This window comes from Bubalus kerabau, chromosome 8 (assembly GCF_029407905.1).
Source record: "Bubalus kerabau isolate K-KA32 ecotype Philippines breed swamp buffalo chromosome 8, PCC_UOA_SB_1v2, whole genome shotgun sequence".
In the NCBI taxonomy this organism is placed as follows: domain Eukaryota; kingdom Metazoa; phylum Chordata; class Mammalia; order Artiodactyla; family Bovidae; genus Bubalus; species Bubalus kerabau.
This window is the reverse complement of record NC_073631.1, coordinates 98,586,948-98,600,936: the sequence shown is the minus strand read 5'-3', so window position 1 is coordinate 98,600,936 and position 13,989 is coordinate 98,586,948. Positions and strand designations below refer to the sequence as shown.

The 13,989-nt window shown below is 48.9% G+C and overlaps 1 protein-coding gene across 1 annotated transcript in view; it reads left to right on the top strand.

Annotated features, from left to right (window-relative positions):
* PODXL (podocalyxin like) overlaps positions 1-13,942 on the top strand; it is a 48,237-nt gene extending 34,295 nt beyond the window's left edge. Inside the window, exons 3-9 of the mRNA XM_055589388.1 lie at positions 3,975-4,586; positions 5,499-5,719; positions 6,212-6,283; positions 8,120-8,267; positions 8,477-8,538; positions 8,803-8,970; positions 9,960-13,942. Coding sequence (XP_055445363.1) covers positions 3,975-4,586; positions 5,499-5,719; positions 6,212-6,283; positions 8,120-8,267; positions 8,477-8,538; positions 8,803-8,970; positions 9,960-10,154 — 1,478 coding nt within the window. The 3' untranslated portion in view covers positions 10,155-13,942. The remainder of the gene's footprint in view (positions 1-3,974; positions 4,587-5,498; positions 5,720-6,211; positions 6,284-8,119; positions 8,268-8,476; positions 8,539-8,802; positions 8,971-9,959) is intronic.
* The last annotated feature ends 47 nt before the right edge of the window (positions 13,943-13,989 follow it).

The following is a 13,989-nucleotide window of genomic DNA, read 5'->3' as shown; positions in this document are numbered from 1 at the left end:
CCAAGCATAGAACTAGGTTACAGATTCTAATTGGCTATGAAGAATGGCCAGAGTCCACTTTGCTGAGCCCCAGCTCTCTCTCCCTTCTGCTCAAAACAGAAAACCAGGAGTCATCCTGACTTCTCCTCTTCCCCTCCCTTGGTACATCAGCAAGTAGTTGACTCTTTCTCCAAAATAGTCTTGAATCCATCCTTGTTTTGGCTCTTGTGTCAAGGACTTGCTGCAGATGACTATTACCCACTTCATCTGAATTACTGTAACAGCCTCTTCTCTTCCCATCTCCACGCCCGTGTTCCCCAGAGCAGCAAGGGGATGTGTCTTTGTAAATCACTCTCTCAAACTTGTTTGCTTTTTAAAGCCTTCAGTGACTTTTTTGAGCACTTAAAACCCCAAATCCTTATTTTGGGCTAAGGAGGGTGATCTTATGCCTCATTTTACATAGGATACAGTTTTTAAGAGAGCTTTTGTTTTATTCTCAAAACCCTACGGTTTGGACAGCATGTTAGTCCCTTTACTGTGAGGCCCTAAGTTTTCTGGGCCCTGTCCACCCCCCCTCACTCAGAAAACTGCACTCAGATTTGTGTTCTCTGAGCTCTTGTCCCTCCTTTGGGGACTTGCAGGTTCTTTCCTTTTCCCTGGTACGCTTTTCCTCACCTTCTTCACAGCTCTCGCCTTATTGTCCTTCAAGCCTTAGCTTCATGGGTGTCCCTGAGGCGCTTTTCCTTACCTCTCTAACAGCATCACTTCCTTGTTCTCTGCATCACTTCCTTATTCATTTCCTCCATGGAGTCAGCAGAATGTGACATTTAATTCTCATTGTTGTTCAGTTGCTCAGTCATGTCTGTCTCTTTGCGCCAGGCTTCCCTGCCATCACCAACTCCTGGAGCTTGCTCAAACTCATGTCCATCGAGTCAGTGATGCCATCCAACCATCTCATCCTCTGTCATCCCCTTCTCCCGCCTTCAATCTTTGCCAGCATCAGGGTCTTTTCTAATGAGTCAGTTCTTTTCATCAGGTGGCCAAAGTATCAGAGCTTCAGCTTCAGTAGCAGTTCTTCCAATGAACACCCAGGACTGATCTGTAGGATGGACTGGTTGGATCTCCTTGCAGTCCAAGGGACTCTCAGGGGTCTTCTCCAATACCACAGTTCAAAAGCATCAATTCTTTGGCCCTCAGCTTTCTTTATGGTCCAACTCTCACATCCATACATGACTACTGGAAAAACCATCAGTTCAGTTCAGTCACTCAGTCGTGTCCGACTCTGTGACCCCATGGACTGCAGCAGGCCAGGTGTCCCTGTCCATCACCAGCTCCCAGAGTTTACTCAGACTCATGTTCATTGAGTTGGTGATGCCATCCAACCATCTCACCCTCTGTTAGCCTTTGCCCCGCTTCATTTTGTACTCCAAGGCCAAACTTGCTTGTTACTCCAGGGATTTCTTGATTTCCTTCTTTTGCATTCCAGTCCCTTATGATGAAAAGGACATCTTTTTTTTTGGTGTTAGTTCTAGAAGGTCTTGTAGGTCTTCATAGAACTGTTCAACTTCAGCTTCTTTGGCATTAGTGGTTGGGGCATAGATTTGGATTACTGTAATATTGAATGGTTTGCCTTGGAAACAGATCATTCTGTCATTTTTGAGATTGCACCCAAGTACTGCATTTCAGACTCTTGTTGATTATGAGGGCTACTCCATTTCTTGTAAGGGATTCTTGCCCACAGTAGTAGATATAATGGTCATCTGATTAAATTTGGCCATTGTGGTCCATTTTAGTTCACTGATTCCTAAAATGTCAATGTTCACTCTTGCCATCTCCTGTTTGACCACTTCCAGTTTACCTTGATTCATGGACCTGACATTCCAGGTTCCTGTGCAGTATTGTTCTTTATAGCATCGGACTTTACTTCACATCACCAGTCACATCCACAACTGGGCATTGTTTTTGCTTTGGCTCTGTCTCTTCATTCTTTCTGGAGTTATTTCTCCACTCTTCTTCAGTAGCATATTGGGCACCTACTGACCTGGAGAATTCATCTTTCAGTGTCATATCTTTTTGCCTTTTCATACTATGCGGGTTTTCATACTATGGGGTTCTCAAGGCAAGAATATTGAGGTGGTTTGCTATTCCCTTCTCCAGTGGACCATATTTTGTCAGAACTCTCCACCATGACCCGTCCGTCTTGGGTGGCCCTACACAGCATGGCTCATAGTTTCATTGAGTTAAGACAAGGCTGTGGTCCATGTGATCAGTTTGGTTAGTTTTCTGTAATTGTGGTTTCCATTCTGTCTGCCCTCTGATGGATAAGGATAAGAGGCTTGTCGAAGCTTCCTGATGGGAGGGACTGACTGTGGGAGAATCTGGGTCTTGCTCTGATGGGCAGGGGCATTCTCAGTAAATCTTTAATCCAATTTTTCTGTTGATGGGCAGGACTGTGTTCCCTCCCTGTTTGGCCTGAGGCCAAACTATGGCAGGGATAATGGTGACCTCCTTAAGAAGGACTTAAGCCAGGACTGTTGTATTCAGTGCCCCCTGATCCCATGGCAGGTGACTGTCAACCCATGCCTCTGCCAGAGACTCCTGGACACTCACAGGCAAGTCTGGCTCAGTCTCCTGTGGGATCACTGCTCCTTTCTCCTGGGTCCTGGTGTGCACAAGATTTTGTTTGTGCCCTCCAAGAGTCTGTTTCCCCAGTCCTGTGGAAGTTCTGTAATCAAATACTGCTGGCCTTCAAAGTCAAATTCCCTGGGGATTCTCAGTCCCTATGTCGGATCCCCAGGTTGGGAAATCTGTTGTGAGTCCTAGAACTTTAGGGCCGCACAAGTAAGCATCTGTGTCTTACTTTCCATTGTAATCCCAGGGCCTGAACCTGTCACTTAACTGTTCCCTCACTCAATCCCTGTTGTTGTTATTCAGTCTCAGTCATGTATGACTCTTTGCAACCCCATGGACTGCAGCATGCCAGACTTCCCTGTTCTTCACCATCTCCCAGAGCTTGCTCAAACTCATGTCCATTGAGTGATGCCAGCCAACCATCTTATCCTCTGTCGTCCCCTTCTTCTCCCGCCTTCAATATTTCTCAGCATCAGGGTCTTTTCTAATGAGTTGGCTGTTTGTATCAGGTGGCCAAAGTATTGGAGTTTTAGCTTCAGCATCAGTCCTTGCAATGAATATTCAGGACTGATCTCCTTTAGGATTGACTGGTTTGATCTTGCAGTCCAAGGGACTCTCAAGAGTCTTCTCCAACACCATGGTTCAAAAGTATCAATTCTTCGGCACTCAGCCTTCTTTATGGTTCAACTCTCACATCCATACATGATTACTGGGAAAACCATAGCTTTGACTATATGGACCTTTGTTGGCAAAGTAATGTCTCTGCTTTTTAATATGCTCAATCCCTGACCCCTTGACAAGGTTGAGCTCCCATGCTAGACACAGAGACCCCTCAGTGTGTCTCACAGTTGTCCTTAAGTACAATTTGTGTAATTTCACTTTTCCAGTTTCTCCTTCTAGATATATTTTTCCAGAGGAACAGAGGTCCTTCATGCCATGTTTAGAACAGGGTACTTGGATATGTGTGAGTCTGTTGCATTTTCTGCAAGCTCCTGGGTCTGGGAGAAGGAGGCAGGGATGATGAGGGTTCTGTGCTGGGGTGTGGAAACCTTTAACAGTGTGTGTCTGGGGCCAGATGGGGAGGGCAGAGAATTCACTGCAGGCTCCCACAGGCAGTGGGACTGGGTGCTGAGTCCTTCTCTGGAGCAGAATTTCTCTTGACTTCCTCTGCTTTCTCCTCAGCCTCCCTCTTAGAGGCTTCTTGAACCCCAGAGAAATCTGGACACATCAAGGGCCCAAACCCTTGAGCAAAAATGGCAGGGATGAGAGCAAGGCCTCTGGATCCTGGGGAAGAGCTGGAGCAATGGAGAGAGAAAGACTTCCAGCTAATACCCTAATTGATTCTGTGTTGTCTTTGTTCCTAGGAAATGTCACAGGAACAACCGATGGACAAAGCTCAACTGTCAAGACCACAACCCAGTCGGTAGTATCCATAATCGCCAGTGATCAGACATTGAATTCAACCCCAGACAAACAAAGTGCAGCCCTGACATCCACTGAGACATCCACTGTGACTACAGCACCGGCCAGCACTGTGGTGTCAACCTCAGCCCAGCAAAGCCCAACTGCCTCGGCCACTGAAACCACTCCCGTCACTACCGGAGCTCCTGCAGCCACATCAACCACAGTCTCAACAAGTCCTGAAAGCACGAGCAGCCGGAATGCAATGAATGATTCACCCACATCCAGAATCCCAACTACCCACAGTGTGGCCACAGACAGCGTGGCTGCTAAGGAAGGCAGTCAGAAAATCGCCACATCTCCACATCCGAATATCATCCCAAGCATCTCTCCTGTTCTGTCCTCTTCGACCAACCTCTCAAGCACTCAGCAGCCTAGCCCCGGCCCTGTGACTTTGGCCCCTGGGACTTCAGAGCCCACAGGGAGTTTCCCTGAGGGATCAGACAAAATGACTGTAACTACAAGTTTAGGCAGGATGACAAGTCCCACGTTCACAGCTCAGGTGACCACACTGAGTAAGTGTTGCCTTGCCTTTTTGAAGTAGAAAGAAACTTTCAGATGTCTATGTTCTGTACCGTTGTTCGACTAGAAGGTGGAGATTCATGCCGTGGGTTAAGGATCGTAAATGTGTACCACCTTCGCTCAGCCTGTTTCCCATCCAGTGGTGAGCAGCGGCCAGCAGAGCTGTGTGTTGTGATGAGAGCTCGAGGTTTTGATCTGCCCAGTGGAGCATTTTCCTTTTTTTTTTTTTTTTTTTTAAGCACTAGTCTTAGTCCAGTAAATTCATTTCAAACCTCACTGATGGATCATGAGCCTCGTGGCCCATTTGAGATCTATTGAATCAGAATTTCTTGGTGTGAATCTGAGCATTTGCATTTCGAGGGACCCCTGCCCCGCCCCCGCTGCCATGTCATGTGTGTACATGGTGAAGTCTGTCCTGTGTGAGAGCAAGGGCCCTGAGCTGGATAAACCTGGACTCCAGTCCCAGCTCTGCCACTTGTTGGTGCGGAATGCATCAAGCTCCTCTGAGCCTCCACTTCCTTGTTTATGAAAGGAATAATTATGGTACTTTCCTCAGAGTCACTGTGAGGACTGAAGAAGGAAGTACCTGTGAAGCGCTTAGGACCCTGACATGAAGCAGTTACTCAGTTGACATTTGCTGCTGGCATTGTCACTGCTGTTGATACTTCTCTCGGGTTCCTACACCGGCTCATCCAATCTGCTCATCCTGTAATAGGTTATGGGAACTGGCTTCATCCATCTACCTCCTCTTTCTCATAGCTTGCCTCCTTTTGCTTGTGGTCTGTAAAGCCAAAGTGGGGTGGGGGAAGACTAGAGAACCTCAGAAAACTAAGAACAGAAAAGACTATCTTTTTTCTGTTTAAACTACTCACCTTTCCTCATAAGCTTTGTTTCCCCATTTACAGAAACACAGGTCGCCGTTGAAGGAACTCAACACGCCTCCAGTGAGACGCCGGCTGCCACTGTCGCCACGGGAGTTCAGCAGCCTACGGGCTCTTCACAGGGACGTGGGACCACATCTCTTGTCAGGAGATCCACCATCTCCAGCACCCAGTTGACGTCAAATGCCCCCCAAAGCTCCAGCACCCCTTCTCCCACCTCAGTAATTCCAACAAATATCGGGCAGGTAAGAGAGCCCAGACTTGGAGAGAAAGGGACTCCAGGAAGAGCATCTTTACCCTTCCCTTCCCAGAGCCCCTGGTGGGGGTGTGAGGAGCCAGTATCATTCACCCACTGTCTCTGGCTTTGCTGGACTCGGCCTTAGACAGCGGGATAACCAGTAACATACCTGGCTGTCAGACCCCAGCTGGCCAGCTCCCAGCTTGCCCCGAGCTACTTGCCTGGTGTCACCCACCTAACGGTGTGTGTACTCAGGCGCTTCAGTTGTGTCCAACTCTTTGCAACCCCATGGACTGTAGCCCACCAGGCTTCTCTGTCCATGGGATTCATTCCCTCCTCCAGGGGAGTCTTCCCGACCCAGGGATCGAACCCTGGTCTCTTGCATTGCAGGCAGATTCTGAGCCACCAGGGAAGCACCTAAGGGAGGGAGGGAGGGAGGATTCAAAGACGAGATCCTATCAAGTTCAGCCTGGCCCTTAATCCCAGTGGCTTCTTTCAGATCCAGTGCCATCCTCCTGAAAAGCTGAATGAGAGCAAACTCTCCCTGAACATCTCGGGAGCCAACAGCTGTGTGAGTACCTTGTTCGTCTTGAGCCCCACCCTGACCTGCATCCTCCAAAGGTGGTTTAGCTCCAGGATTACTGAAAGTGGAAGGGACTAGAGTGTTCCTTGTAGAAAGGAGCTGAGAGATGTGTTCATTTCCTGCCCTTGTTTTTGGTCCTTCCAATCTTACGGAGGGTCAGAACCAGCTTCTCTAAAGGAAGCCCCGCCCACAGGGCTGCTACAGGGCCAGAAATACCAGGTCTTCTGAGCTTTCACTTCTGAGAGTCTGACCCAAGCCCTGGGTCTTGCTTGCCTCCAGTTCAGGATGTGACTTTGTTAAGCCCATCTCTTTGGGCTTCAGAGGCCTCAGTTGAAAAGAAGAGGCTTAGTCTGCCTAACTTGCGTTGTTCTAAGAGTCTGTGGTTTTATATTTCCTGCTCCATGTTATCTGACGGCCTGCCTCTAACCCAGGGGAGCCGTTGCCAACAGCTCAGGATGGTGTGTGTGTGTACTGTTTGAGGGAGATGGTGTCAGCATGTGTGTGAGTGCGTTTGCATGAAAGAGAGAGTTAGCCGTGTTGTCCACTGCCTTCGGACTGCCAGTCTCCCTAGGATTAAGGGCTTTAGTCTGGGGATATCTGCTGCAGCGCTTACTCAGTAGCTGAGGCCTGAGTGAGTGCTGGTGATGGATGGCTCACTGCCACCCTCTCCTGGTCAGTGGCTATTTTGCAAACACCTCTAGGAACCAGAAAGGGAAAGCAAGCAGCATGGAAAACTTGGGTTTACGATACTTTAATGCTACCTATTTTCTGCAGTTGTTTTCTTTCGGGTGTCCATTTTGCTGGAATTTTCCAAGTGAACTATAGAAAAGCTAGAGTTTTCAAACACAGCAGGGTTTTCCTGGGACTGGGCTTGTTAGACAAGGTGAGAACCACACTGACGCTTGCCCAGCCTTTCCTCCGGCTCTTTTTGGCTGAAACTTGGCAGGGCTGTGTTTGGTGGTAAGCCTTCTTTTCCTTTGCCATAAATGGGAAGAGGAAAGCCCTGCATCTTTACCTGGCAGCAGGGCTGGAGAGTTAGTAGGCCTAAGGAAATTCCAGGTAGAAAACCCAAGGGATGGTTTGTGGGACAAGCCAAAGCAAGAGTCCTATTCTTCATCTTGGTATCCTTATTCAAAAGTCTGGTCAGAGAAACACCAGTTTGGGGTGCCTCTGGATGACTGGGTAAAAGCTCCCCACACTTCACTTCCTCACCCTCAGCCCTAAAGCCACATCAGCCATGCTTTTTCTGCTTAGAAATATAGAGGAAGCCCCTCAAAGATGTCCTTGTGCGTCTTCCAGACACTCCCAAGTCCCCCTGTGCAGTGATGGCCTTGCCCTTCTCTTGTCAGCCTATTTATGTTTTCAGTCTTAGCCGAGGGAACGGGCATGTGTTTCAACTTTGGGATGGATGACCTTGAGCGAAGAGCCGGGCACTTCCCCTCCTGAGGTCTCTGAACTCAGCATCAAGGGCTGGTGAATACAGGTTCATTGGCATCTTTGCGCTGGCAGTGCCTCCGTGGGTCCTTCCAGGGGAGAGAAATGATGACGGGCAGCAGATCATGATGCTTAAAGAGCTCTGAGAAAGAGGGGCACACTCGGGGGAATGGCATTGTTCAACCAAGATGAGATAAGCGGGACGGGGGGACGAGGGAGGAGAGAGAAGGCAGGGGCTGGCCCAGGAGGAGAGCGTGTGACCCGCCAGTCCAGGCAGTCGGTTCACAGCTGGCAACAGCATTGTCCTGACCTTAGCTTGCAAGGGCGGCCCCGCAAGCCTAGGCTGCTGTTGTGATCCCCGAGGAATTACCTGTTGTCTCCCCACAACAGAACACAGTCGCTTCAAATCACAGACTGGTCGAGGTGTTGTGCCAAGCAGTAAAATCCTCCTTCAACAAAACTCAAGATGAGTGCTATATAGAGATGGCTCCTGGTTCACATGCCCAGGAAGTGGACATCAAACAAATTACTATCATCAGTGAGTTGAGGGCAAGGGCAGGGAGGCCTGTCTGGGGTGGGAATGGGGCAGGGGGGTGACAGGAGCCACAGGATGGGTCAGTTGTCAACTCTCAGTCACCTGCACGAGAGACACACCGCTCAGGAGACGGAGGAACAGGAAGTCCTCTGTCCCTGCCATGTCTCTCTGAGCTAGACCACTGAAGCGGCATCTCTCCCTCTCCCCCTCAGCAAAGCTCCAACCCGCGGACATTTATAAGTTGCTGAAAGACGACTGGGACAAGCTAGAAGACGTAAGTAGACGGCCCCACATGCTGGGACAGACTGGGTCAGGAGCCTGTCCCTCGGAAGCCCGCGATTCCCCGGTTCCACTGTTTCTCATTGCTGAGGAACCTCTGGTTTGCAATCATCTAGATGGGAGGATAAAAGGGGCCAGCAGGGCAGTGGAACAGGCCCCCCAACCCCAAGTGGAAGAGCTCGTAAGTGAATGGGAGTTCTGAGAGAGAGAGGGACCCGGAACCTATTTTTTGCTCTGTCACTTTCTCTTTCCTGGCCAGGTGGGAGTCAGAGACATGCAGTTTGGGGGTCAAGGACCACCAGAAGAGATGGAGGACCGGTTCAGCATGCCCCTGATCATCACTATTGTCTGCATGGCATCCTTCTTGCTCCTGGTGGCGGCCCTCTATGGCTGCTGCCACCAGCGCCTCTCCCATAGGAAGGACCAGGTGAGGACCAAGCAGTCCAGTTCACCGGAGGACTTTCACCCTGTTATTCCCATATTAGAGAAAAGCCGTGGGCCCTTTCTGATAGGCAGAGGTCATCATCCCTTATTGGAAATGGAAATTTGCCTGAAGAATTAAAGAGGCGGCAAGGGTTTTGGAGTCAAAGAAGACTTGGGTTAAGCCCTAGCTCTGCCTCTGATTAACTGGGTGACCTTGAGCAAGTCATAATCTCTGAGCTTCAGGTTTCTCATCTGCGTAGTGGGAATATCCACCTTGCAGAGTTGCTCTGTGGATCCACTGCTGTAAATGGGCTGAGGCATACCCGTCTAACCAGAAGCTTTTTCATCTACCTTCCTAGGATTCCCTTGTAACAGTTCCGCCCAGATTCAGGGTTCTCAACCCTGGCTGCACACTGTGGAGAGCTTTACAAGAAATCTCCCTGCTTAGTTTCCTCACACCCCAACTGAAACGGCATTTCTGGGTCACTGTATTCGTTTAAAGCTTCCCAGGGACTGTCTTCTGCCACTGAGGTTGTATCCCGGGTAAAGGAGAGAAAGCTCCCTTCAGACGGTTTCCACCTGCAGTGGGAGGGCTAAAGTTTCTGTACGCATCATGTTCAGCCTTAGAGAAGTCCTAGTCATTCAGCCTGATGAAAGGCATTTTTTTAGAGTTCTTCCCTGTTCAGAGAAGTGGTGAGGAGGGACCTTGAGAGGAAGGTTTGATGGGGAAGGAGTGGAGGAGAGGAGATGGGAGAACAAAGTCCGTCTCTGCTGACGTTACAGATTTGCCACCAGGGGCCGAGCTGGGAATTCTAGGGATGCTGGGCAGGTTCTCATCTCAAACTTGCCCTGAGGCAAGCCAGCTGTCAGGATTGGCCTCCAGGACCACCTGGTGTTCACATTAGCTAAATTGGGGTTCCTGAATTATAGGGGTACAAGGCTGACAACTCTCAAAAACTACCCTTTTTTCTTGGGTCACCTCTCTCACTCTAGCAACGACTAACAGAGGAGCTACAGACGGTGGAGAATGGTTACCATGACAATCCGACACTGGAAGTGATGGAGACCTCATCAGAGATGCAGGAGAAGAAGGTGGCGAACCTCAATGGGGAGCTGGGGGACAGCTGGATTGTGCCTCTGGACAACCTGACCAAAGATGACCCTGAAGAGGAAGACACACACCTCTAATCGGGGCTGCCGGCCGTCTCCGACGGTGCAGAGCTCCAGCCCAACCACCTCAAGTGCCATTTGTAAGGGGAGGAGGAAGACCCTTCCCCTTAGAGGGAAAGACTGGGGAAGAAGAGCAGACTTGGAGGGTCCCCTCATCCCAGTCCCCACAGGCCTTAATTTTTCCCTTTTCAAGCTGAACAAATCACATTCTGTGTAGAATCCTCTTGTAGAATAACCCACTAGTGCCTGAGTGCAGTGCTGCTGGGAGAACAGGAAAGAGCCATAGAAGGAACTTTTCGAGACCATCTACTAGCCTCCCTTCACAGACAAGATGACTGAGGCCTAAAGAGGGTAAAGTCAAGGTCACACAGCCACTGGGTGACATGTCGGAATGAAAACAGAGACCCTTCATTCAGTCCAGTGCCCGTTCCCACCACACCACGCTGCTGGCATCACCCGTGCCCTCCCTCCAGAGCTACCCCGGGCAGGGGTGGAAGCTGCCCATCAGTGGAGGGTCTGGCTTCTTGAAAGGACAGGTCCTGTTCCTGTCTCGTCTGCCGGCCTTGTCTGCCTGCCTGTGTTCCTGCCGTTTGTTCTCCCTCCCTTCATTCAGTTTTTTCATCCCCACTGTGTTCCAGGGCCTCTGGGACTAACGGAGGTCATTCATGACCCTCAGTCCCTTGTTCTGGAGTCTAGTTTCCTGGCGTCTGCTGGCACTGACAGAGCACACAAGACTCCCCCTGTGAATATGTCTGCCCACCAGCCATCTACAGATGAAGAGAGAAAGGGAAGCCCCTCTTTCCAGGATGGGTCCCCACCTACCCCCAAGGCTCCCCAAGTGCTGCCTGGCCTCCCACTCCCACGGGGACTAAAATCTGCAGCAGCTACTGAAAGGCAAGATGTTTCCTGTTTCGTTGTCGTTGCTCAGCCGATGCAGTAGAGAGGAGATCCCAGCTCAGTCATTCCCTCTGAGGTTCAGCGTGAATGAGCAGCTTCAGGACAGAGCTTCCTCAGGCCCAGTCAGCAGAGAGGTGTCCAAACAGACAATCGACTGAAACAGGAAGGACAGGCTTTACTTTTCCATTTCATAGGATACTCAGGGGCTTTGCAAGTTGCTCAGAGTTTTCTCTCTTAATCCAGCCCTCTACTGCCAAAGGCCAAAACTCAAATCATTGAGATGTTTGAAGATTCCAGTCTTCTGTGCACAGGGCAAGAAGAGACTGGAGGGGAGGTGCACTTCAAGCTGCGTAAGGAGCAGCCAGCCTGAGTAGAATCCCAGCGACCTTTCACTGTCGGGCATGGAGCTAGGCCGTGCCGTGTGCCCTCCTCGGTATTCCTAGTGGGGCTGGCTGCCCGGCGCTCCTGCAGGTTCTGGTGGCATTCTCAGGGAAGCACAGTGCCGACCGTTGCCCAGTGGAGGGGTTTGGAGGGAGCTTAGCAGGTAGCAGCTACATAGACGGCACCTGAGGACTGAGCACAGCGAGCTTTCACCTGATTTTCTGAGGAGAGGGAATTCTGCGTGGAATTTTGAACTCTGCCCACGGTCTCTCTGTTGCTAGGCATAATGCCCCTAGATCCTACTAGGAAGATGCTTTGGAGAATGAAATGGTCACTTGGCCTAGGCTGCGATAGATCTGATAGAATAGGCTCTCTGCTTTGGGATATTTTTTTTAAAGGAGAGGATCTTAGGGGGACAATCTGTGTCTTTCCTTGGCCATCTAATTCCCTCTTCATAGTCTTTAGCCATTTGATACTAAAGGGAAGAGGAAGGCCAGAGGTTCAAGTAGGGCCCCCAGTGAGTTTCCCACAGGCTAGAAAGATGCTAAGGTAACAAAGATCCTGAAGTATTTGCCCTGATTCTTCCCTATTTGGAGGCTGGCAGGATGGAGAATACTGGTTTGGGGGGAAATAGAAAATGCTGTCTCATTGGGAAAAGATGTTTGCTTCTTTCCTACCCAGCATTTGGTTCTTTCTACCCAGTGGGTTTCTATCATGGCCACCGTGGGAGAGGCCAGCCTGGATTACTCCTTTGCTGATTCTGGGTCTCATTCCACCAGCCAGGTTTAGACAGAGACAGCAAATACATTCTGGAAGCCAATCAAAGGCCATAACCCACAGGCCTCTTGGGGAGCGAGAAGGTGACTGGCAAGGACGAGAGAGTAAAAATGAGGCTTGGTCAAGAGGAATGACTGTGGCTCTGTCCAGAGACAGCCTTGATAAGCTCTGGGCTGGTTCAGAGGCTCCTTCTTTGGGTGCATCTGAACTGTATTGTTCTAGCCTTCTGGGCAACTTGCCGTGGCTTGCTCGTGCCACTAGACACCTATGTCAAAGACCATATTGCCATGCATCTGTAGTGGTCATCTTCTTCCCACATCTTTGCTGGTCTCGGATGCTATCTAGTTAATTCAGATTCTGGGGCTGAGAAGAGAGAAGAGAGAGAGAACTCAGCATTGACTTGAAACAGTCTGTACCAGAGAGATTATAAACTCTTATTTCGGTGGCACACTGGTTTCCCTAAACTTCATAAAAGGCCAGAAACCATGAATCTGATGACTGGACGAAATCCAGGGGGAAACACACTGTCATGTCAGTGGGGAGAGGCGCAGCAATGCTTATGAAGGGGGGCACAGAATATTCTTCTGTGTCATAGGACAAGATACAGGTTTAATCTAGTCTAGATGCAAGACTGTTCTTTCCTTTCTTGATAAGGAAAGCTAACAGAAAGTTTATTTAAATCACTTCTTGAGCTTTTATCTTTTTGACAATATACTGGAGAAACTTTGAAAAACCAGTTCCAGCTGATACACATATATGTATTTTTTGAAAATGTAAATACAACAGCCACATGTTAATCCACCCTGCACTGCTTTGAGTGAATATACTTTGAAAAAAACCTCTGTTAAGAGAGAAGGCTTTTTTCCCTCTAAACAGGAATGTAGATGTCTATTTTACTAGCTTTTGTTTTTCTTTAATGAAAAATGAAATACAAGACAGGCTGATGATGAAGTATTTGTCTTGGCAGACTGGGCATTTTTATTTTTAAATATGGTCCTCATCCCCTCCCCATGAAGTCCCAGCATGTTACAATAAGGGTTGTAGTCCATATGCACTGGTTGGGAAGAGACTCTCTAGTCATAGAGGGGTTTTAGAACCCAGTCCAATCTTTATTTTTTTAACAGAAGAAGAGTCTGAAGCCCAGAAAGATAAAGTGACCTGGCGAAACTCATGTATTTAGTGACAGAAAACAGGCTTAAAACCTGGAATGGAAGACTGTCCAGTGCTCTGTGCTTCAGGGAGAAACCAACAAATTAAGGAGAGTGATACCAAGGACAGATCTGCAGCAAAGCAAGCGTAGGGAGAGCATGAAGACAAAAACAGGAACCTTACTGGTCTGTGGCTTATTTAGATCTAAGACTTGAACAATTTTGTTCTGCCAGGAATAGTTTTGAATAGTTTCTACATATAGGACTAAGGATCAAAGGGAACAGGATGGGAAGGCAGAGGGGGCGAGAGTAAAGCAATGGCTTTCATCCTTGTCATTAGCTGATTAACTCAGGTTTGGTGAAAATCCTACCCTGAGTCAAAGGAGGGGATTACTATTTGCTCCATGTCTTTTTAAAAAAATCAGTGAATGTTAAAAGAGTTTGCTCAGGAGACTGGGGGAGCTGTGTCTTAGTGGACAGGGGTCTAAAGTACACTGGAATTTACTGAGAAACTTGTTTGTAAAGATTATTACTTATTGCTGTTTTCTTACAAAAGTATATTTTGGAAAGTTGTATACTGTCAATTAAACTGCTTTTGTCTAAGCTGGCTCAAGCCCTAGTATTTCGCTCTGATTGGCTTCCATTCTTCA